This window comes from Centroberyx gerrardi, chromosome 20 (genome assembly GCF_048128805.1).
Source record: "Centroberyx gerrardi isolate f3 chromosome 20, fCenGer3.hap1.cur.20231027, whole genome shotgun sequence".
Taxonomy (NCBI): Eukaryota; Metazoa; Chordata; class Actinopteri; order Beryciformes; family Berycidae; genus Centroberyx; species Centroberyx gerrardi.
Window position 1 is genome coordinate 22486369 of NC_136016.1, and position 22540 is coordinate 22508908.

General features: G+C 42.8%; 1 protein-coding gene across 3 annotated transcripts in view; it reads right to left on the reverse strand.

Moving 5' to 3' along the window:
• Window positions 1-259: 259 nt before the first annotated feature.
• mapk8b (mitogen-activated protein kinase 8b) overlaps window positions 260-22540 on the reverse strand; it is a 31556-nt gene continuing 9275 nt past the window's right edge. For 2 of the 3 annotated variants that reach the window (XM_071899379.2, XM_078290790.1), the window contains 10 exons: window positions 22320-22449; window positions 21298-21356; window positions 18455-18593; window positions 14315-14480; window positions 11289-11360; window positions 9334-9516; window positions 6882-7006; window positions 4428-4491; window positions 2144-2221; window positions 803-931 (listed from right to left, as the gene is read on the reverse strand). In XM_071899379.2, coding sequence (XP_071755480.1) covers window positions 915-931; window positions 2144-2221; window positions 4428-4491; window positions 6882-7006; window positions 9334-9516; window positions 11289-11360; window positions 14315-14480; window positions 18455-18593; window positions 21298-21356; window positions 22320-22449 — 1033 coding nt within the window. In that variant the 3' untranslated portion in view covers window positions 803-914. Of the gene's footprint in view, window positions 932-2143; window positions 2222-4427; window positions 4492-6881; window positions 7007-9333; window positions 9517-11288; window positions 11361-14314; window positions 14481-18454; window positions 18594-21297; window positions 21357-22319; window positions 22450-22540 lie in introns of all 3 variants that reach the window. The other variant, XM_071899378.2, reaches the window with a different exon arrangement.

The following is a 22540-nucleotide window of genomic DNA, read 5'->3' on the forward strand; positions in this document are numbered from 1 at the left end:
ATACAAATAAATCTAGATGATCTCAGTTCAAACAAATGGATATGTCATATGCGTTTAAAACAATATCCATTTTGTGTGAGATAAAGTAGATAAGGAAGTATTACTAGGGGAGTACTAAGACCATACATTTGTCAATTAAATTATGTTTCAATGGCTCACTGCAAACTTGTATTGAAGAAAAAAGTACATCTACAATAAAATCTGTACAAACTCAATCTACATTTATATGGCAAGTTGTAAAAGCAGTAGCTTACAAGTGAATCAAATGATTTTTAAACAGAAAAATAGATCACATTAAAACATTTTACAGATATTTCTTTAAATTCTCACCGTCGGTTAATACAAACCGGAACATAGTGAAATCATAAAAGTTCTCATCTTAGGTTTCAAAAAAATTAAGAAATGCCACAATAAATTACAGCCAGGACTCAAAGTCAAAAGATAATCTAAAAAAAAAAAAAAAAGAAGGACTATATAATTATGAAAAAAATTAAATTAAATTAAAAAAAATCAAATCTCCGTCCTTTCAGAAAACAAAAACATTTTTCGAACAGCTAGCTAAAACTGGCTTAAACGCTACACTACTGAAGACAAGCATAGAAGGGAAGTGGGAGGAGTCAAAGACAGGGGCGGGGCCAGGAGCCAGTGTCGGGCTTGTGGTCTTGGATCCAACCAGGGGGGGGGGGCGCGGCCTAGCCCCGGACCAGGAAGTGGCGTCGATGATAGTCATCTGCAGCAGCCCAGGGGGCCGGTAGCCGTGGCGGCGGTGTTGGCGGCGGCGGCGCTGGCGGTCTCCAGGCTGCTGTCGGTGTCGGTCAGGGTGGGGTCGGTCGACATGGAGGAGACGTCGTTGGCGGAGGCGGAGGAGGAGGTGGAGGGGTGGTGGTGGCGGTGCTGCTGCGGGGGGCTGCTGCTCACTGCTGCACCTGCGCTATGAGAAACAGAGGCGACTGCCTGTGGTCAGAAATCGAACGCGAACCTGCTGCAAGACAGAAGAAAGGCGACGAGGCGGCGAAAAGGCCACGCCCAAGTGCGGTACAAGTGTGAAACCCTGTTCAATTTCTATGAACAAAACAATAAATAGATGTTTTCATGTTCTAATAATTGATGTGAAATGTAAATACTTTTTCACGGTTCTCAAACAACAGCAAGATCATTACAATGTTTTTTTCTTGAAGTGTCAAAATGCTAACATGACATTTTGTGACTTCCAGATAATTAAATTATAATGATCATGCAGTTTTTTGACAGATGTGAAAAGGTTATGGGCAATTAACAACACCATATACTTACATATATTTCACATCAATTATTAAAACACACAAAAATCAACCACAAAAAATTGTAATTTATTGTTTTGCTCATAGAAATTGAATAGGGCTTCACACTTGTACTGCACTTTGTAGGCGTGGCCCAATTGAAACGTTTCCATTCGTATCTATTCATTCATTCATTCATGGCACAAGACGTGGGCATCAGGAGCCAAGTTCCAGTCAGTCAGCAGGGGGCGGAGCCAAAGGGGCGGCCTGGGTGGCACTGGCTACCCTTGAAATCTGATTGGCCACCCTTGTTGCCACGCCAAATTTTCTTGTATGTCATAGATTGAATTGTGTTGGTGCCCTTTTTGACAGAAAGGAGTGCTGAAATAATCATTGGACAATACAAGTCAAATGAGTCCTTGCAGTAATAGAAAATTTGTCCTGCAGGTAGTAATTTGTTTATTAATTGTTTCTGAGCATATTCAACGTTTTCAAACTTATTTGGTGAATCTTGAGTACACACAATTGACTAAAAACAAACTATATTGCACTATTGTTCATTTTTAACTCTCATCTTCATTTTTTATGTTTATGGTCCTTGGACCCCCCAAGCTAGTGGTGGCCATTTAAAAAGTCATTTAAACAGTTTTGCATAACAGATGTGGAAGCTGTGGAGATAATGAGTCTAAAACTAAAGTACAATCTCTTACAATGTGGAAACTACGATACCACAGTGTTGCAGTTTCAACAGTGCAGCCGTAGGGGAAACAGTTCACACAAGCATGCTGTATAGTGCAATCATGGTCATTTTCCCAACTCTGAGAGGTACAAGACACACACACACACACACACACACACACACACACACAGGAAACTCCACTAACCTAAAGAAGCTGGCTGTCCCCTGATCACCCCATTCTTCGTCCTTTCCTCCCAGTCCAACACCTCTTTGTATATCAACTCTGCAATGAACAAGAAACACATGTTTGGTTCAATTAGAGGTGAGAAAAAAGAGAGAGGGAGAGAGTGAAAGAGTGAGAAGTATGTGTCCACACTTTTTTTTATTGCAGTGTATTTTATTTCTAAAGAGACGAGATGAGAAGAGATGAGATGAGATGTTCCTCAGCAGTCTCTGTACAACAACATGGGGTGGAACCAGGAAATGGCAACAGGTCACAGCCCAGGTGTGAATTCCCTGTTGTCATTATCACTCTGTCAGCACTGAGGAAGAGGAAGAGATTTAGATGGAGGTTTTATGGAGCCAGCATCGCAGAGAAGCTGGCTGGGCTGCGACAAACGGGAGCGATTAGGCTGCAACGCCGTTTGGTCACATCCAGGGTGAAGGCTGAGAGACGACCTTCCTGTGAGCTTGGCTGTTAAAGCTGCACAGGCAAGATTTTAATGTCTTATCAACCTAAATCACAAAGTGGGGCTGCAACAGAGGAGAGTGTCCCATAGGGCTGAACAATTAATCGAAATTTTATCAAAATCGCAATATGGCCTACTGCAATTTTCAAATCGCAGGAGGCACAATATTTGTTAAAAGGTGAAATGTGTGTCAAAATACCATTTTAAATTAAATATTGTCGTGCTGCAGAGATGTCCTGGCCTACACATCATATTCTACAGACTTAAGAAAACATCTTTGTTTGGTACAGATCCCCGCAAAAATCACACCATAATCATTTTAATATGTTTTTCGATGAAAATGAGAATAATGATGTAAAAATGATCATTCCCTCTAATATCGCAAATTATATCGCAATTGCAATATCAGTCAAAATAATCGCAATTAGATATTTTTTCAAAATCGTTCAGCCTTAGTGTCCCGTCATTACTAATTGAGGCGATAGATTCCCTCATTTGCGCAAAAGGAAATCCTGGTGTCAGTCTTATGGGAAATCTGCCCCCAGAGAAAGTGACAAATCCAAATTTAAGAGTGAAATTCAATCTGTCTACTAACCAGCAGCAGAGAAAGCTGGACTCACCAGCGTTAGATCTTCTCCTCTCTCGTCTCTTCGGTTTCCTTTGATATAAAGCATCACAGACCGGCCGGATGGTAAACATGAGTGAGCTGTGTGACGTTCACTGACCTCACTGCACAGGATTTCCGGGTTTTCAAAAAGTTACCTCTCGCTGTCATTTGGAGCTACTAATGTCAGAAGATACTAGCACAGCTTTAAACCTAATTGTTTAAGTTGTAATCCCTGTTTTTTTGTTTTGTTTTATTCAGTCTCCATCTTTGTCCCTCAGCCTCACTGTGGTGTTTCTGCACTGCACTTCCCACAGATCACCTGTCAATCAAACAGTGTGGGCGGAGCTTGGATTTTCTGTTGCTGCAGTTTGAGTTTCTCTTTTCTCTGTCTGTTCAGCCATGGTGGCTATCACTGCTCATGCTAACTACCCAGTTCTTCTTCTTCTGTTTATTCCAAACAAACCGGAAATGTAAAACGCATCACTTCCTGTGAGACTGAAGATTTTTCCCAGGAAAGAGTGACCAGACACCGGCTGTTCAGGACAGACAGTGGAGAAGATTTATGAACTGGATATAGGTTGGATCACTGCTGTGTTAAATCAATTGGTGATAGAGAGGAGCAAAACAGACATTTATTTATATGAAAATGCCGCAGAGTATTACTTTAAACTGTTTTTATATAAGAAGAACAAAGTTTTCCTGATTTACCCTTTTCAGTCTGTGGAAAGAGGAAACCAGGAGGAAGCTGTATGCAAGGAGCGTGTCAGGTTTTTTTTTTTTTCCAGCTTTAGAGTCAAGTTAGGATTGTGCATCATTCCTTTGTGAATTTATGAATTCAGACAGGTTATGCACAGGAAAAACATGCGCTTCATTTTCAGAATGAAGATTAAATGTCCCACAGGCTGTGGAGCACGAAGATACGCCGATGTTACGCAACGCGCTGCAAAAAGCTAAGTACTTATGACAGCTCATCACAGTGCAACAATATCTGTGGGAGGAGAAGAGGAGAGAAGAGAAGAAGAGAAAAAAGAGAAAAAGAGAAGAGAAATGAAGAGAAGAAAAGAGAGAAGAGAAGAGGAGAATGAAACTAGAGAAGAGAAAAGAGAGCAGAAGAGAAGAAAAAGAATACAAGAAGAGAAATAAAGACAAGAAGAAAAGAGAAAACAGAGAGAAGAGGAGAGTTTCCCTCCTACCTTTCCACTCCTCCACTGTGTGCTCTCTCTCATCCAGCTGCTTGTCTGTGATCAGGGGCGGCGGCTGGAAAACGACAGAAAAAGAAGGTTTTTATATTTCAGTCTTCTTACCAGATGGTCAATCTAAACATTGAGCAACACGACCTTAAATCCATACTGTCACAGCAAGGTAAAGCCCAAAAGTAAAAGATTTTTGGACTGAAACAGCACAGAAAACATCACAAAATATTCCAATACCAACTGTAGACCTTATTATTCATTAGGGTTTTATTTCACAATTACATTTTAAGGCAAATAGCTGACATACCTATCCAGAGCTCTTATCCAACATAAGCAGCGGCCACACTGATCCATCAGAAAACAGACAGACTTACTGACGGATAGATTTGTGTCAGTTGGTTTGTTCTGAGCGTCAACATGGCGGCGAGGCAGAAGAACAGGAAGCTTTGCTCATAACGGAGCTTCTACTGTATAAATTCAATAAGAAAACTGAGCTGGAAAACACTCCAGTCATCCCAACGCTCCACCGGGTTTTCTCTGTTTTATCTTTGTTTCGGTCGGACCGTCGTCTCTCTGTGTTCGCCGCTATTTATCCAAAACAAATTGTTCGGATTGGCTAAACAGATGGTGACAAATCCATCCGTCCAGATAAAGTTGGATGGACGGATTCGGGGGTTGAACTAGGCTGAAGTTTCTGTCCGTCAAAACCGACAGCTGTCATTGAAAATGAATTGAAATTGAAAGAGACGGACGGACTCAGTGATCAGTGTGGCCGCCGCCTTACAAGCGAGCCGGAAGTAAAATGTCTTGCTCAAGGACACTTCGACAGGACGGGTGGCTGTTGATGGACACACACACACGGGCCGTTATGGGGATTGAACTTATGACCCTGTAGTCTGTAACCACCAGGCATCCTGTCACCCCCCAAAATGTTTTACATCTTAGGCATTTAACTGAACTAAACTAAACTGTCTTGCTCTCGGACACACGAACGCAGACGGACACATGCTGGCTATTGCAGAGATGGAACCTGTGACTTTTGCATTACAGAGACTGTCTGATGGTCTTTCTAATGACGAGGCCAGTGGTTTATAATCATGTGCCACTGTGAGCCCAGAGTCTGCAGGTTTTCATTCCAACCGAACACCACAGCAGCTGATTTCACTGATTAATTCCTCGTCTCTGGTTGAAGTCGTGCTAATCAGCTGCTGTAGTGTTGGGTTGGAATGAAAACCTGCGGACTCGTGGGGAACGCCGGCACGTAATTGAAAACCGCTGCGCTAAACCGTCCTCGCAACGTACCGGCTTGTCACCGAGTTTTTCTGCTTCGGTGTGCACAAGCTTTTCCAGGAAATACCTCAAACCACTAAATTCAAATTTATAGCGTCGGCGGCGCTGGAATAAACTGAATCTGAGAGCGAGCGGCGAGATAGAGCTATCCGTCCTCCCCAGAGTCAAACTGAGATTTGATTCATTTGTGCAGCGTCGGAGCAAAATCTGCACACAAATCTGCACTTTTCAAGGCCGGACTGTCAGGAGAGGAGAGGAGAGGAGGAGGAGAGGAGAGGAGAGGAAGAGGAGAGGAAGAGAGGAAGAGGAGAGGAGAGGAAGAAGAGAGTTAGAGGAGAGGAGAGGAGAGGAGGAGAGAGGAGAGGAGAGGAGGAGGAGAGGAGAGAAGGGAGAGGAGAGGAAAAGAGGAAAGAAGGGAGAGGAGAGGAAAAGAGGAGGAGAGGAGAGGAGAAAATAGGAGAGAAGGGAGAGGAGAGGAAAAGAGGAGAGAAGGGAGAGGAGAGGAAAAGAGGAGGAGAGGAGAGGAGAGGAGGGAAGAGGAGAGGAAGAGGAGACAAGAGAAAGAAGAGAGTTAGAGGAGAGGAGAGGAAAAAAGATAAGAAAAGGGAGAGGAGAGGAGAAAAGAGAGGAGGGGAGAGGAAAAGAGAGGGGAGGATGAGAGGATAAGAGAGAGGAGAGGAGGAGAGGAAAAGAGGGGAGGATGAGAGGACAAGAGAGAGGAGAGGAGAGCAGAGCAGAGGAGAGGAGGAGGAGAGGAGAGGAAGAGGAGACGAGAGGAAGAAGAGAGTTAGAGAGGAGAGGAGAGGAGAAAAGAGAGGAGAGGAAAAGAGAGGGGAGGATGAGAGGACAAGAGAGAGGAGAGGAGATCGGAGAGGAGAGGAAAAGAAGAGCAACAATTCTCTTCATCCTCCAATCCTCCTGATCACCGGCAAAATCGTTTCCCGCCGGCTGAGCCGCTGTTCTCCTAAGGAGACGGTGGTGGATTGTCACCTGAAGCACGGAGCCGCAAAGTGAGATAATTTACAACTTTTTCAGACTTTTTACTTTCTGCACACACGGCACAAACACTTTTGGAGAGAAGAGGCAATTACCAGAGCTTATCACCCCCCCTCCCCCTCCCCCTCCCCCTCCCCCCCTCCTACACAGTGAGAAGTGAGTCCTTACCGCCTCCACCTCGGTCGGGTCGTACCACACGTTGATGTACGGGTGCTGCAGAGCCTCGTCCACTGAGATCCGTTTGGACGCGTCTATTACCAGCATTTTGGATAACAGGTCTCGGGCTTGGCTCGCTGAAAAGCAATTGTGGCAGAAACAGAGAAATGAGTTCAGCTCTTCACCCCGCCGGTCCGTTCCATTCCTCGTCTCACCCCTCCATCCTCCATCTTTCCTCCCTCTCCCCCTCCCTTTCTCCATTCATTAGCTCCTCCCCCTCCCTCTTTCCCTCACCGCCTCCATCCTTTCCTCCATCCACTCGTCTTCTCCCCTGACATTCAGCACACTGATAACTAGGCACGTTGAGCCAGAATAACACACTGTTCTCAAACACCTTGACTGTAAAACAGTAGAAATCAGAATCTCCATTATTTACACTGCAACCAATGAGGAGCATATTATTTTGGGAGCATCACATTGAGTGAGTAAAGTTAATTGACTTGAAGTTAAAAGTTTTTATTTATTTTATTTTCTCGGTGAGGTGCTTTCTATAAGCCCACTTGGGTTTCAAATCTCTCCAGCACATGCCCTTTGTTTATTTTTTATTTTTTTTGTATTGTCTTCATTGTTCTTTCTTATGGTGCAAATAAATAAAACCTAAAACCTAAAGTTGAGCCAATGTTAAAGCCATAATATCAGTGATAATAATATAATGTCTAGAACGCTGGTGTTTTGCTTTGTTAGCAGGTAAGTCTGTTAAGTCCGTTGGTAACCTCAAATTATTTCCTTCATGACTTTGCACTGCCTTCCTCCTGATGCACTTTGTTAGCCGACAAGTAAGCCGATACCAAACTGATTTCTCAAATGCAATGCAATTTCATTTTGAGTTTCCAAAAAAGCAAAAAGACCAAGGCACTCTTTCTTTTAGATTAAAAATGCCACATGTGGCCGAAACACGTCAGAGTTCTTTTTTAATGTTCATTTTTAATCTAAAAGAAAGAGTGCCTTGGTCTTTTTACTTTTCTGGATTCTACTGATAACCCCGCCACCAAAGAGCAACCTTACCATCATTGATTTTTAACCTATGTGTATCCCAGCAGCACTATCCATTCTTGTTCTTTTTTTCTACTTTCACTGTGAGCTTATTTTCCCTTGCATATTAAACCGAAACGGCAGATAGAAAACATTAAGTGTGTGTTATTTATTTGGGTATTTAGGTTAGTCAGTCACTACCAACATTCCCTGCAGGAAACCCTTGTCAGGACCTGCTATCACAGCTCTAAACGCCAAATATGAACATGCAACACATGCAATTTAACAAGCCTAGTTTCAGGGGAACAGACTGCTGTCACATATTCCCGTCTGCAGATGAGGTGCAGAGCAGGACGAGCTGCGTTCCTCTCCGCTGTTCCTCCCTGTTTGTTGTGAGCGTTCCTGTCGTCTGCTCTCCATCTCAACATGAAGACACGCTCCAGGTAAGTTCCTCCTAACGGTAAACAACTCGGTTCTGAACTGTCAGCTTCCGTATTTATTCCTTAATCTAAGGCAGCCACTGAAAACTGATTTGTCACTTGGGCTTTGCTGTCAACGGATGTTTGTTAGGTTGCAGTAAACACAGTGGAACACGAACCTGTGCCGTTTGGTGGAGGCTTTCATCGTTTTGCATTGCTAGGGCACAAGGGCCATGAGTGCATCGATTTTTGGCATGAACCCTTAACCCCACGTTAACGCCATGGTCTGGTCATGCAGGACGCAATGTAGAAATCCTCAAATGACCGTAGCAGCAATCAAAAAAGTCCAGCATCAGCTTCACACAAGTCTTTCTTTTTTTATTTCAGGCAGTAACGCTGAAGAAGCATACTGTGGCTGTTGGACGAAGAGCAGCATGTGATTTCTTTTGGAAGTGCTTTACCTTGCAAGTTGATTTATTTTCAACTTTAATATATTGTCAAAATTATATTTGGGTTACTTTAAAAGGTAAGATTTCAATTTACTCAGTTGAATTTCTCATTAGAAACAGTTTTGGTATGGTCTCATTTCTAATTGTGTTTCCTGTGTTTTTATTTCTAGTTCATTTCACATTCCTCCTGTTGTTCATTTCTTGTTATTGAATAAATATGAGCAAAAAGCTTTATTATTTGCATTTGATTTTATTTATTTCTGTTCAGCACAAACCCATGCTTTTGAAAAGTGATATTATTATTATTAATAAGTGTATTATTATTATTATTATTATTATTATTATTATTATTATTATAATCAAAACACTGATTTCCCCATTATTCCTTGCACCTTCCGGCATCTGGAAAAACACCAGCTTTAATTTCCCAAATGGTTGCCCTTCAAGGTGGAGAAAGTTGCACCTGTAATGATGTGATGAATGTAATAGATCTAACGGGGTCAACTCGATGTCTACCGGTCCTGAAGGTCTGTCAGCAGAGGCGGCGGCGGCGGCGTCCGTTACCTTTCAGCTTGTTGTGTTCGGAGTCGGCGGGGAACAGGACGTCCGGGAACAGCTTCTCGAAGCTGTAGCCGGCGTAGCGCGGCCGGTTCTCCACGTAGGTCCGGACCGACTGGTTGAGCTTCATCAGGAACTCCTGCGACGGCGTGCCCAGCTGCTCGATCACCTTGTTCCACTGGTCGATATCTTAAGGTGACAGCGTTAAGAAAAGCAACCGGTCGGGACTTGGACAGAGGGAGCGGGCTTCAGAGAGCTGGGCGGGACGTTTTTGGGGAATATTTTGAATTGATGAGTAATAAAAGATAACAGTCTTGGTTTGTGATGTTCTGGCTTGGATATGTACCTAAAATACTTATACATACAAATCTACAGTGTAAAGTGAAGGCTATTGGTTGTGGTGTGAACATGAATATATACCAAAAAAAAAGTATATTGTTCTATCACTGTTGCTTTGGTAGAGAAACTGTGGATAAATCCAGTGAAAAATCTGTTATGGTCGACACACAAAAACAAAAACTCCCGTAAACTTTGGTGAGAGGATGGTGGGACAGTGATGTGGTGAAGTTTTGGCAATTTTCTTACCAATAGAAATGGCCAAAAAAGATTCAAATCCCATTAATACATCAAACCCGCTGAAATCAGTTTGGAAGGGCTGGGTGGGATGCAAACACTATGACCTGGGTTGCAAAAACGATTTCCAACATCTGAAAGTTGCAAACGTTGCATATAAGGCGTTGAAAACGACCTCAAGTACTTTAGATGCTGGAAATCTCAGTGCAACACAGACTGTTTTTTGGTCTTGAGGACAAAAACACTCACACACACACACACACACACACACACACACACATATAGGTTTAACATGTACAGGTCAACCTGGAGGACAAATACAGACACTCACGCCTTGTTCACAACTTTGTCTATTATCTTGTTTTTTTGTTGTTTTCATCATCAACGCAACCTCGACTCCCAGAACATCGGAGAAATGCTCCTGCTCTCACGCAGCACGTTTCAACAAGGCTGTTGGTCTTTCCAAAGCAAGCTGACTATATCTTATTTATTATATATATGATTATATTATACCTGAATTTCCCCTCGGGGATCAATAAAATACAGTCTTATCTCATCTTAGAGTTGTGGGAAAATGCCCCCGGAGATGCATTTTGGAATGAAAATCTCTTTCGAAAAACTGAAATAGAGCACTATATGATAATAACTATCACCAACATGGTCACTATCAACCAGCATTAAACATTTCATTATGAAGATAGTAGTCAAAAATAAGTTTAGACCGATATATCAGTTTGCCAATACATCGGGTCGATATTAGCCTTTTATTATATAACGGATATCGGCCAGTGAAAGCGTCCGCTGCCGATTTGATCGACGTTTCTCCCTGACCGCAACTACAGAAAACAAAAAAGTAAAGTCTCCCAGAGTTTCTCTACCATTGAACAGGTGTGTGGTGTCTCTCTGCCTTAAAGAGCTGCTGACACTAAAAGAATTTCATCAGTCTGGGTTTCAGTGGAGAGTTTTAGTGTCCCATGATGGTCTGAATGCTGTTTCAGAGGCTTTTCCACCCTGATGAGAAGAAAATAACGGGGGTTCACTCAGATTTAAATATATTAAACATCGGCACAAAATAATCAGCTATCCGCATCTTCAACACAAAAATATCAGGATCTGTCTTGGCCTTCAGAAACCTGTATCAGCTGAACCCTTGTCAAAGATATTTTCCTCTTCACTCATTTGATGGACTTTTTAAGAAGTAGTAAAATATATCTTCGTCCTACTTCCGGCTGTGTTTGTATGTTCTGTTGCCAACGCGAAATTTGGAAAAAGTATCCGCCATCTGGTCTCGACGACGCGACGGAGCACAAAGATGTGAACAAGACGTTTGGGCAAAAGATGAGAGAGGATGGCGTCTGGGTCTGGATGGAGGTCCAACTTAAGGATACGATCAGTGCCTGGAAACAACACACTACCCCGGACCATTTCAGCCATGATGCAGCCAACAGACCAGACATCAACTGAAAAATGAAATGACAACCACCAAATTAGCATGCAGGACTCAAAAACAAACAAACAAACAAACAAACAAAAACTCAAAAGAACAAAAAAGGGAAAACAACAGAACAGAAAATGATGCGTTCCAGGTGATGTGTGTGATGCACGACAAAAAAAAAAATGGCTTGCATGCAGTGCGGTGCGCGCTCCCGTGTCAAACCTGGGTCAGCGTCCCACAAGGCCGAGCAACATGATGACGCATCCGGCTAGCATATACATACACTACCAGTCAGAAGTTTGGACACACCACATTTTACTTTATTTTTACTATTTTCCACCTTTTAGAATAATAGTAAAGACATCAAAACGGAATTATGCAGCGACCAAAAAAGTGTTAAACAAATCAAAACTATCTTATATTTTAGATTCTTTAAAGTTTGCCTTGATGGAAAGACAAAGGCTTTGGAAAGAAATTCATACATAAGATCAACTTCACTATTTATATTTATCTGAAAAACTAATTTCAAGCATTTAAGCAGAAGCCTTTAGATCAAAATGGCTTTAAGAGAATCAGAAACACAGAACATTCAGTCAGGAGGGTCCAGACTGTTGACTGGTAGTGTGTCACAGTAAAAACAGCAATATTAGCAGCCAAAGAGGAGACGAGTTAAGATTATTTCTTGTTGCACAGTGCATCATAAGCTTTAGACGAGTGAGACGCTGACTCTCAAGGCCTTCTGAATGTGTATTATGAGAGCAGAAATGCATTTTAACACCCTCAGTATTCTCACTGCAATCCATTTACTCTATGTATGCATGTGTAAAAACTGCATTTTCTGATTTATAAAGCCAAAAATGAATCCTTTTGAGCTCTTTTCCACACATCCACACGTGTGAGATTGCAGATTAAGGCCTCACAAATCTGAGGCGTCTCTCTAACCGAACACCAGTGTGTTCAGTGTTGCATTCTGGGCCGATTTATCCTTTTGTGCGACTGCAGCTACGCGATCTACAAAGACGTGTGGAGAGCAGTTTGGAGGATAGAAGAAGGTGTTTTCTGCAGTTCAGTTCTCGGTTATGAAAGAGCAAACTATTTTCAATTCTATTTCAGGTTTTCCATGTGACTGTCATGGTGCTGCAAGCAACAGTGCTGCTGCTTAGGTGAGTGGGGAGGGGGTTTGTGTGTGTGTGTGTGTGTGTGTGTGTGTGTGTGGGAACAGGAGGTGGGTGGTTGCAAGTTGAGGTGTCAGGCACATCGGAGAAATAGAATTTCCATAGTTGCTCACAGGATGTGATCTCTCTGCGATCCATTCGATGAAAAATAATGGTTTGGAAAGAAGAAAGAAATCAGGACTGTTGTTTTTTTTTTGTTTTTTTTTTGTGCTGTGTTTGTTTCACAAGAAATGCCAGACACTGCTGCAAGCAGCTCAAGGATACAATCCCTTCCTGGAAAAAGGATTTTGTGGCGAACCATTTCTGCCATAATGCAGCCCACAGCCCAAATATCCACTACATACGCGCAGCATAGAGGGAGGGAGGAGAGAATAAGCAAAAAAAGCAACAAGTCAGCAGGAAAAGTTAGGGTCAATGTTTTCGGTCAAGAGGACTGAGGGTGAGGAAGCCTGCTAACAAGACTCTCCAGGGTTTTGCTGCAATAAGAGCTTCCTCTCTGTGTTTCCACCTCAGAATGTGTATCGTATAGGTTTTTATGTGTTTTTATGTGTGTGTGATTGTGTTATTTTATGATGGCTTTTAAGGCTTTTATTCTCTTTAAGTTATGTCTTTTCTCCTCTTGTTGTGAAGCGCTTTGTAAACTGTGTTTTAAAAAGTCGCTACATAAATAAAGCTTAACCTACTTACTATAATACCTGTGCCAAAAGGGAAATTTCCTCCTTGAAGAACTTTTAAAGGTCCCATATTCTCCACTTCCCAGAGTTTTATTTTGTGTCTTGAGGTCCATTCAAAGCTGTGTGTGTGGTGTCATGAACCAAAAACACTCTCAATCCATTTCTCCACGTTCATTTTCCAGCATCTCTCTGAGCCTTACCAAGAACAGGCCGTTTCTGTCGCCGTGTCTTTAAGGCTCATTAATATTAACGACCCCTCTGTTCCGATTGGCTAACCGTTTCGAGAGTGAAACGTGAGACGCCGCGGCCCGGCGGCTACAGGTAGGGAAAACTCTCCGGTAATAAACGATGACGACCGCTCGACCGCTTTGAAAAAAACACTTTGTTAGTCTATTATTTCTTACAGAAATGATAATGAGCGAACCTTTGTGACGCCACAAAGTTACGGAAGTCCAAACGGCTCGTTTAGAGGCTCGCTTTTCTAATATGGATTGTGTGGATTTAGTTTTGATACTTTCACCATGTTTAGATACACATCCAACTCCTTTATCATCACAGAGGCAAGGGGAATCCTGCTTTACACCATGTGGGACCTTTAAAGTTCCTTCAACATCTGGGTTTAGATGTGTAACCGCTAAGCTAATGAAGCATCAGTCACGTCTCCGTACAAGACCGTTCTGCAGAAAGTGTGATGTGTTCCAGGCAGTGTTGAGTGCTGAGTGAACCCGCTGAAGCATGCAGTAAGTGACTGGATTCGTACTGGCGTTCTTCAGCCTCGCTGTAACGAGCTCAGGACGGCCGACCGCTTAATAAAACATCAAACACAAGCTACCGCACTGCTGGGCACCGGCGTCCCCAAACAGGAAGTTTCCCATGAAGCACCGCTGCCCGACGTGCCAACTCCACCCCCCCCGTGTGTGTGACCTTTAGAGGAACAGGGAGGGTGTGTGTGCGTGTGTGTGTGTGTGTGTGTGTGTGTGTGTGTGTGTGTGTGTGTGTGTGGGCGGTGCTCTCGAAACATCCCAGTGGGAGGGGCATGCAGCAGGCCAGGCAGCGTTCTGCATAGGCGGCAGCGTAGTAGCTCCTCATTGGCCGGTCGCTCTGCTCAAGACGCCGCGTCCTCCACTCACCGTTGGCCTGGTAGCCCATGCCCAGGATGACCTCGGGGGCGCGGTAGTAGCGGGTGACGACGTAGGGCGTCATCAGGAGGCCCGTGGCGGCCGTCCGGGCGAGGCCGAAGTCCAGGATCTTCAGCGTGCAGTCGGACTTCACCACGATGTTACTGGGCTTCAGGTCCTGCAGGGGGAGCGGGACGATGAGAGGGTTATCAACAATATAATAATGATGAAGAAGAAGAAGAAGAAGAAGAAGAAGAAGGAGAAGAAGAAGCAGAAGAAGGAGAAGAAGAGGAAGAAATTTTATGCATATAGCACTTTTTAAAACAACTGTCAAAGTGCTTTCCAAATTTCCATAATAATAATAAGAAGAAGCAGAAGGAGAAGAAGAAGAAGAAGAAGGAGAAGAAGCAGTAGAAGAAGAAGAAGAAGAAGAAGAAGAAGAAGAAGAAGCAGAAGGAGAAGCAGAAACTTTATTTATATAGCACTTTTTACAACAACTATTACAAAGCACTTTCCAAATTTCCATAATAACAATAAGAAGAAGGAGGAGAAGCAGAAGAGGAAGAAGAAGAAGAAGAAGAAGAAGAAGAAGTAGTAGTAGAAGGAACTTTTTAAAACAACTGTAACAAAGTGCTTTCCAAAACAGTTAATCCTGTCAGTCAGCTGACACCCACAGGAAGAGATGAAGTCTCCTCCAGGAAATAATCCTCAAAAACACTTCACTGTCACATCCACGGCTTTTTATCAGGCTGTCTCTGTTAGCCGGGACAGCAGTTCAGTTCAAGCTAGGTTTGACACTGTAAAGTTTGGATTTTGAAAACGACGAAAAAGTAAACGTTAAAAAATCGAATTACAGATGGTATGCATTGAAAAATGATTTGGGGAAATGTAAGCTAAACACAGACAGAAGTAAATGGGCTAAAACTCTAAAGACACCAGTGTTCTGCTTTAAAGAGTCTCACTGCCTGCTTTCAAAATGAGTTGATTTGTAGAAACAGTAAAAAGTTATTCTTTCTCCTCCTCTGAACCTAATGCTGAGACTAAATCTAATTTTCCACTGAAACCGACATTATTATTCTCATGGCACTTCAAGGATTTCCATCCAATAAAGCGTCCTGTCATAAACACGGCTCATTGCCTATGGATGCAATTCACTGATGACCATCTGCCATTTGATTTATTACAACTCGGTGAGTAACAGACAGTCTGCTCGCCTGCCAAAACAGTTGTGTGTTGACAAATTGGAATTCGGCATCATTTATCTACCAATAAATTAGATATTTCATCTTTAATTTCATCACAATCCCTGTTGTCATCATCGTAACCATTTTCTGGGGACGGAGGGAAGTGAATCAGGAACAATCTCTACTCCTGCAACAACTCAAGAAGAAACTGAGCTAGAAAACCTACAATCATCCCAACGTTACACCAGGATTTCTCCGTTTTGTTTTGTTCGGACCGTCGTCTCTGTGTTCGCCGCTATTTTTTTCAAAACAAACGTAGAAATGACTCCGATTGGCTGAACGGACGGTTACGAATCCATCCGTCCAGAAAAAGTTCAGCTGGGTTGAACTGTCCGCCCGTCAGAACAGACGGAAATCTGACAGACGGAGCGTCATCAGTCCTGTCTGGACAACAGACAGCTGTCAGTGGAAATTAACTGAAATGAACGGAGACGGACAGACACGTCGACCGAGCCGACGCTAGAACACTAAAAGGTGAGAACGGGTGTTAACTGTGTGAATGTCAAGCAGAAATACAAGCATGGAAAATCCAGGAAATCTTCAGTGGGTAAATAAAGGTAAAAATCGTCATAATCATTATCATCATCATCATTTTTTGGCAATAAAACCTTTAAACTGTAGGATTTTGGCACCTGATTGTGCAGAGAAACGTATTCAGGAGGGAGTGTTTTGAAATTTTGTGCATCTTAAAGGAGGGGTATCATTTGCTTTTTCAGCAATTTTATATAATTACCTGGTGTCGATAAAATACATCTGTGAAGTTTTTTTCAGTAAAAATCGTTTAGTTTTAGCTTTAGCTATTCACTTCCCAGTGTTTGTTTCCCACCTACAAGAAAACAGGTCGTTTTACATAAGCAGCTTCTTATGCTAATGAGCTACTGCTCTGATTGGCTGGCCATTCTGGAAGGTCCGCCCTCCTCTTAGCGCTGATTGGTCGATTTCAGACAGTCCAGTGTCTACATAGACACTGGAGCAAAATCTGACTGGCTTGTACAAGGGGGCGTGTCTTATAGTTAGTGACTGTGGGGAAACGGCATAGAAACATGATTCAATTTTTTTACTGTGATTACTTCACACCTCCAAGTACCAAAATCACCAGAAATACTAAGAATTGCCACATCCTAGGATACCCCCCCCCCCCCCTTTAAAACGACTAAAGAGCTTTACAACTCAACAACACAGAGTCACTAGGCAAAAAAAACAGATTCACCAAAATCTGAATAACAGATTTTAGCCGTAACAGCGACTGAAAAAGTCTCATTGGGGCAGCGGGACGTGAGCAGCGGAGAGACGGAGCACTTTAAAACGCAGAGAGCAGTAACTTGGCGATACGTGACTCACGGTGCGTCCGGTCACCTCATGAAAGGTTTGCGTGCCGATGCCAGGGCGGCCGGATCGCCTCGCCGACGGCTCCATTAGTTCTGCCTGGCAGAGCAGGAGGGGCATGTGCTCCGCTAATCTACTGCTGCGGCTGACTGACAGAGAGCCGTGCGTGTGTGAGTGTGTTAGTGAGTCAGTGAGAGATAAAGAGACTGTGTGTGTGTGTGTGTGTGTGTGTGTGTGTGTGTGCGTGTGTGTGTGTGTGTGTGTGTGTGTGCAGGGAGGCGGGGGATGTCCTTTGTATGATGCTGCTGGTGCTTGAGGGTGTGTGTGTGTCATCCTGTGCCTGTTGTTCGGAAGTGAATATGAGCACCTGTGTGTGTGTGTGTGTGTGTGTGTGTGTGTGTGTGTGTGTGTTACTGCAACATGTGTATGATGTCAGTATAGCTTGGGTGTGTTTTTCTGGTGTATGTATATTCATGTGTGTGTATCAGGGCTCTAAAGCGCAAGTAAATGCAAATGCAACCAATCGGAAATTCAAGCTTTTCAATGATGTTTGGGACATTTTGGGGTGTTTACCATTTCCTGTGGGCGTGGCTAGCGGTGAGCTGGTCGTGGCTATCAAGGTGAGGCTAGCAGCCGCAGAGCAGGAAGTCACAGCAACAACAACAACAACAACAACAACAACAACAACAATGCAGGAAAGAAGGAAGAAAAGAAAGAGCGAAGCCAAACAGTTCAGAAACACGGTGAACGTCGGCGTCAGATCGGCTGTGGAGGCTTCACACTGCCGGTGACCTCAGCCTCAGGAGAGATGACGTCATCAAGATGACTGACAGGTGTTTGGGGGGCGGGGATCTGACCAGCTGAGGGGGAGGAGGGCGGGACTAACAATAACACTCGGCTGACTCATTTTGTTGAAACTTGTTTAGAGTGAACCTGGCAACCCTTCCTCTGTTATCTGTTCTGCTGTAGCCAATGAGACGTCAGCTCCACTTTGTTTACCTCAAAGCCGGGGTTTGTTTTTTTTTGTAATTGACTAAAATTAAATCCCCTTCCCCAGGCTTCTTCTCACAAGATAGCGTGTTTCCCTCGAGCGCCGGCTGACGGCCAGATAGCCGCTTGCTGACTCCTTCTTCTTCTGCAGCGGTAATTTTTGTTTTTAATACAGAGAAATTCTCCTCAATCTGATATAAACATATTGATGTTTGGAGCCTCGTCTTCTGCTGGTGCTTCTAGGTTTCTGATACTGAAAGTTTCAGTGCTACCAAGTCAAAATATAAATTTAGAGCCTTGTGTTTGTGTGCTTACTGTATATTGAACTTCTGGGCTTAGTTCCCTGGTGATGGAGCTAATAAATGCAAACCCATGTGTGTGTGGGTGTGTCTCTGCATTTTTATGCATAGGTGTGTGTGTGTGCTTATATTAAACTTTGGCCTTATGATGTAGCTGATAAAATCCTGACTGTTTCACTATTGTAATTTAGGAATTTAAGTTTATTCTACTGTTAGAGCTTCAACTGAATACCTTAGATGTAAACTGTGTGTGTGTGTGTGTGTGTGTGTGTGTGTGTGTGGCGGTGACTCACCCTGTGTATGATGCCGGCGGCGTGGAGGTGTTTGATGCCGCACAGCATCTGGTACAGCAGATAGGACAGCCTCTCGTGGTCCAGCTCCATCTGAATCACCTGGCACAGGTTGGCATCCATCAGCTCCATCACTAGATACCTGCAGGGGCAGCCCGCAGGTTAAAACACACACACACACACACACACACAGAAAGAGAGACACACAGAAAGACACACACATGCACACACCCAAAGAAAGACAGACACACACAGGTTTCATGCATCAGCTCATCACCAGGTAGCTAGATAACAAAAGCTCTCCCTCTCATACACACACACACACACACACACACACATACACACACATATGCAAAAAATGTGTGAGGTGTGGATGTAGCTTGGCAGGTACAGTGGTAGCATTATAACAACTGATAATTCAATATCTACTGAATAATGCATAATATCCCTCTAATTTGGTTGAATATGTAATAAAAGCTTCTGATGTAATGAATTCCCGGATAATCGGACATCACATTATAACATTAACTCATGAATTTTATTTCAAGAGGGATGCAACATCATTTTAATGGTGGTGTAATAATAATACTGACTAATAACAGGGTTCCTACACAGTTTCAATTTCAAAACTCCTCAATTCAATACTTTCTCCACTTTTTCTTTATTTGATTTGAAGATTTTGGTCTTCAATACAATTTACAGGCAGCTAAACAACAGAAAATGTGTAGTTGTGTGTATATCGGGACATTATAACAATATTTATATATTTATATATATATATTTATGCGATTTCCAAACATTTCAAGACCTGGAAAATACCCAATTCTTTTTCCATACATTTCCAGACCTATGTAGAAACCCTGTAATAATAATATAACAACTCGTACGAATAAAAATAATCTAATAACTTAATATTATTATTACATCATCAGTTAAAATACATCACTTCCCCTTGTGAAAGAATAATTGCCGGTTCATGACGGACAAAAAGGAAGCAAATCCTGATTTTTCCAAACATTTCCTCGTGGGGACGGAGCAAAAAGTGCAGCTTTAGTCCAGGAAGCACGCAGTAAAAACTGGGATTTCTATACTTGGCTATATTTGTGTATGCTCCATATTTAAATATAGGCTGTGACGAATTGAAAATGGGTAGAAACGCAGTCACGATTATAGCAGAATGTTTCTGTGCAAGCTTGAGCATAAACACACACATAAACAGGAATACAGAGGCCTAAAACACACATACACACACACTTATACACTGAAATACACTCTTCTACAAAATACTGCAAACACACAGCGAGTGCACTTTGTCACACACATTGTTACAGACATATGCATACATGTATACACACACACACACACATTCAGAAAATAGAGTGTGCTCCTTCGTCTTGTAACAGTGTGTTTGTCCCAGAACCCTCCGGCTATGATTTGTCCATTTTTCTTTTTAGCTCCAATCAGGCAGACACACCGCCACACACACACACACACACACTGCCCCACACACACACACACACACACACACACACACACAGCTTCTCGAGGACGGCATTAATCACGCTTGTTCCCATCATACCCTGCGATGTACTAAGCCATCACTTCTCCCACATCTCACTCCAGCGTTCCCCCTCTCTGCCGTCCACAGCCAGTTTCCTCTCACATGGACATCTAGTCGACTTCTGAACACATCTAGCACACGGCTAAATATAACCGGGTGCACCCAGTAAAGGCAGAGTCCACCCAAAAGTAGAATTTATCTCAGTCTGGCTGTGCATGTGCATGTGTGTTGTTAGGGCTGGGATATTAGGACAGAGCGAGCAGGTGGAATCCAGGTGGAAGATGTGATCCGTTATTGATTTCGTCTGGTAAAATCTACGTCATTCATGATAGGGGAGGGAAGGGGGGGGGGGGTCTCAACCTGGGGGGCGGGATCCCCCAGGGAGTCACCAGATGGTTTTGAGTAGTGTATGTCTCAGTGTTGTCATGACACCAGAATTTGGACTTTGATTACAAACACTAAGTTTAATATCTAAAAATCACCATGAAAAACCTTAAACTCACTTTTTTCCAGCTGTTGATCAATAATCATGGGCATTTTATAATGAAACACATCCATGACAAAACACTGATCTACACTATTTTGTAGAAAACGTTTTATTAAACTCACATTGAAATGAAAAATGACTTTTTTTTGCCTTTTTAGCTCAATCTAACTATCATACCATACAACTATTTGATCATTTCTGCCCCAAAAACAATACTTTTTTTAGTATTTTTATATAAGAATCTCATTACTTTTATAGAAAACAGAAAATCTTTAGTTGAACTTCATCATGAACCAGGAGATGTAAATAAAAACTCCAACCAATGAAACCATCACAGATTTTTTTAACAATCCCAGATAAAATATCAATAAAATAGATCAGAAACGCCCGCCTTTCTCTCCCTGACTGATCTCCCATTGTGTTCCACTTTTGATTGGTCCCTCCCTGCGCTATGTCCCGCCCCCAACATCCTTTTTAAACAGGAAATACATCACATTAAGGAAGCCAGACGCTCCCAAAACGACTTTAAACATGTTAACTGTCGTATAAAATACTATAATACCTGTGAGGGCGTTCCTCACTGCAATAATGGGCACACACACACACACACCCTGCAGTGTACTTATATGTTTACGCAGTTGCAGTAAAACAGGGAAACACACACAGCAGAGACCCAGATAAGATACACAAGCCTCTAAAAGTCAGAGAGGATAATCTAACCCCTCCTCCTCTTCCACATCCTGTATTGATTTTCCGAACACACAGCAAGCAGCAGTTACTCGGCTGTATAATACTCACACATCTTGGAATTCCTCCAGCGTCTTCTGTGGCGTGAATACATTTAATAGGCCGATGATCTGCCGGAATAAAAAAGGCACAGTTATTACTCCGGGACGGATGAGGAGTCAGTAATGAGTGACACCAGCAGAGTTTACTGTACATCTAACATGCTCAGACTGCAGCAGCCTCAGCATCAATAGCAGAGAGCATCCCATCATTCAATACACACACTAAATAAAAAACATATGCAGCAGCAGCAGCAGAGAGTAATATTTCAGATTCCCTTTGCTGATTTAAAGTGGCAAGATTCCTGACTTTTATTTTATTTTGTCTCCATCGCGGAGCTTGGATTCTCTGTTGCTGCAGTTTGAGTTTCTCTCTTCTTCGTCTGTTCAGCCATGGCGGCTGTCGCTGCTCATGCTAACTACCCAGTTCTTCTTCTTCTGTTGATTCCAAACAAGCCGGAAACGTCCCAGGAAAGAGCTACCAGACACCGGCTGTTTAACGGAGTGGATATAGGCTGAATCACCGTTGTGTTTTATATGAATCAGCGATAGAGAGCAGCAAAATGGTGATTCATTTTTATGAAAATGTCACAGATTATTACTTTAAATTACCTTGATCTTTGGTATTTTAAAATGTATTCTAGTGCAAGACACTCAAATCAAAAACTAATTTAAAATGCATTTCGAGCCTAAAAACAGCCGGCATTTCCCAGAGTGCACTGGTTCTGTCCCCTACTGCTTCCTATTGAAAATTGGTACCTGATTTTTCACTTTTTTGTATAGTATATACGAACAAATATGAGTATACTGGCAGTCAAGTATACTTCTTGACTGCCAAAACATACTATAATTGAAAATGTAAAAATGTGCCTTCAGACCTACACCTGTGTACATGGGAAACAAAACTATACAGCAGCTAGCAGAAGTGTCTTAACACAATAATTTATCGTCTCTAATGGTTAATTTGGTTTGCAGCGAGGCACACAATCTGAAACATGAGGAACAAAATACACAGAAACAGACAACTGTTCTTACGTTCTTGTGGTTGACACATTTCATGAGCACCAGTTCTCTGTAGGCCCGTTTTGCGTGAGTCTGGTTCTGAAAGGGCCGGCTCAGCTTCTTTATGGCGACGTTCCTCTCCAGGTTGTGGTCATACGCTGAACTGAGGAGGCGAGGACAGGAGAGGAGAGGGACGCATCAGTCAGCGCTGATGTATGTCAAGGTATGTTAAGATTTGAAAAAAAAACTGAAAA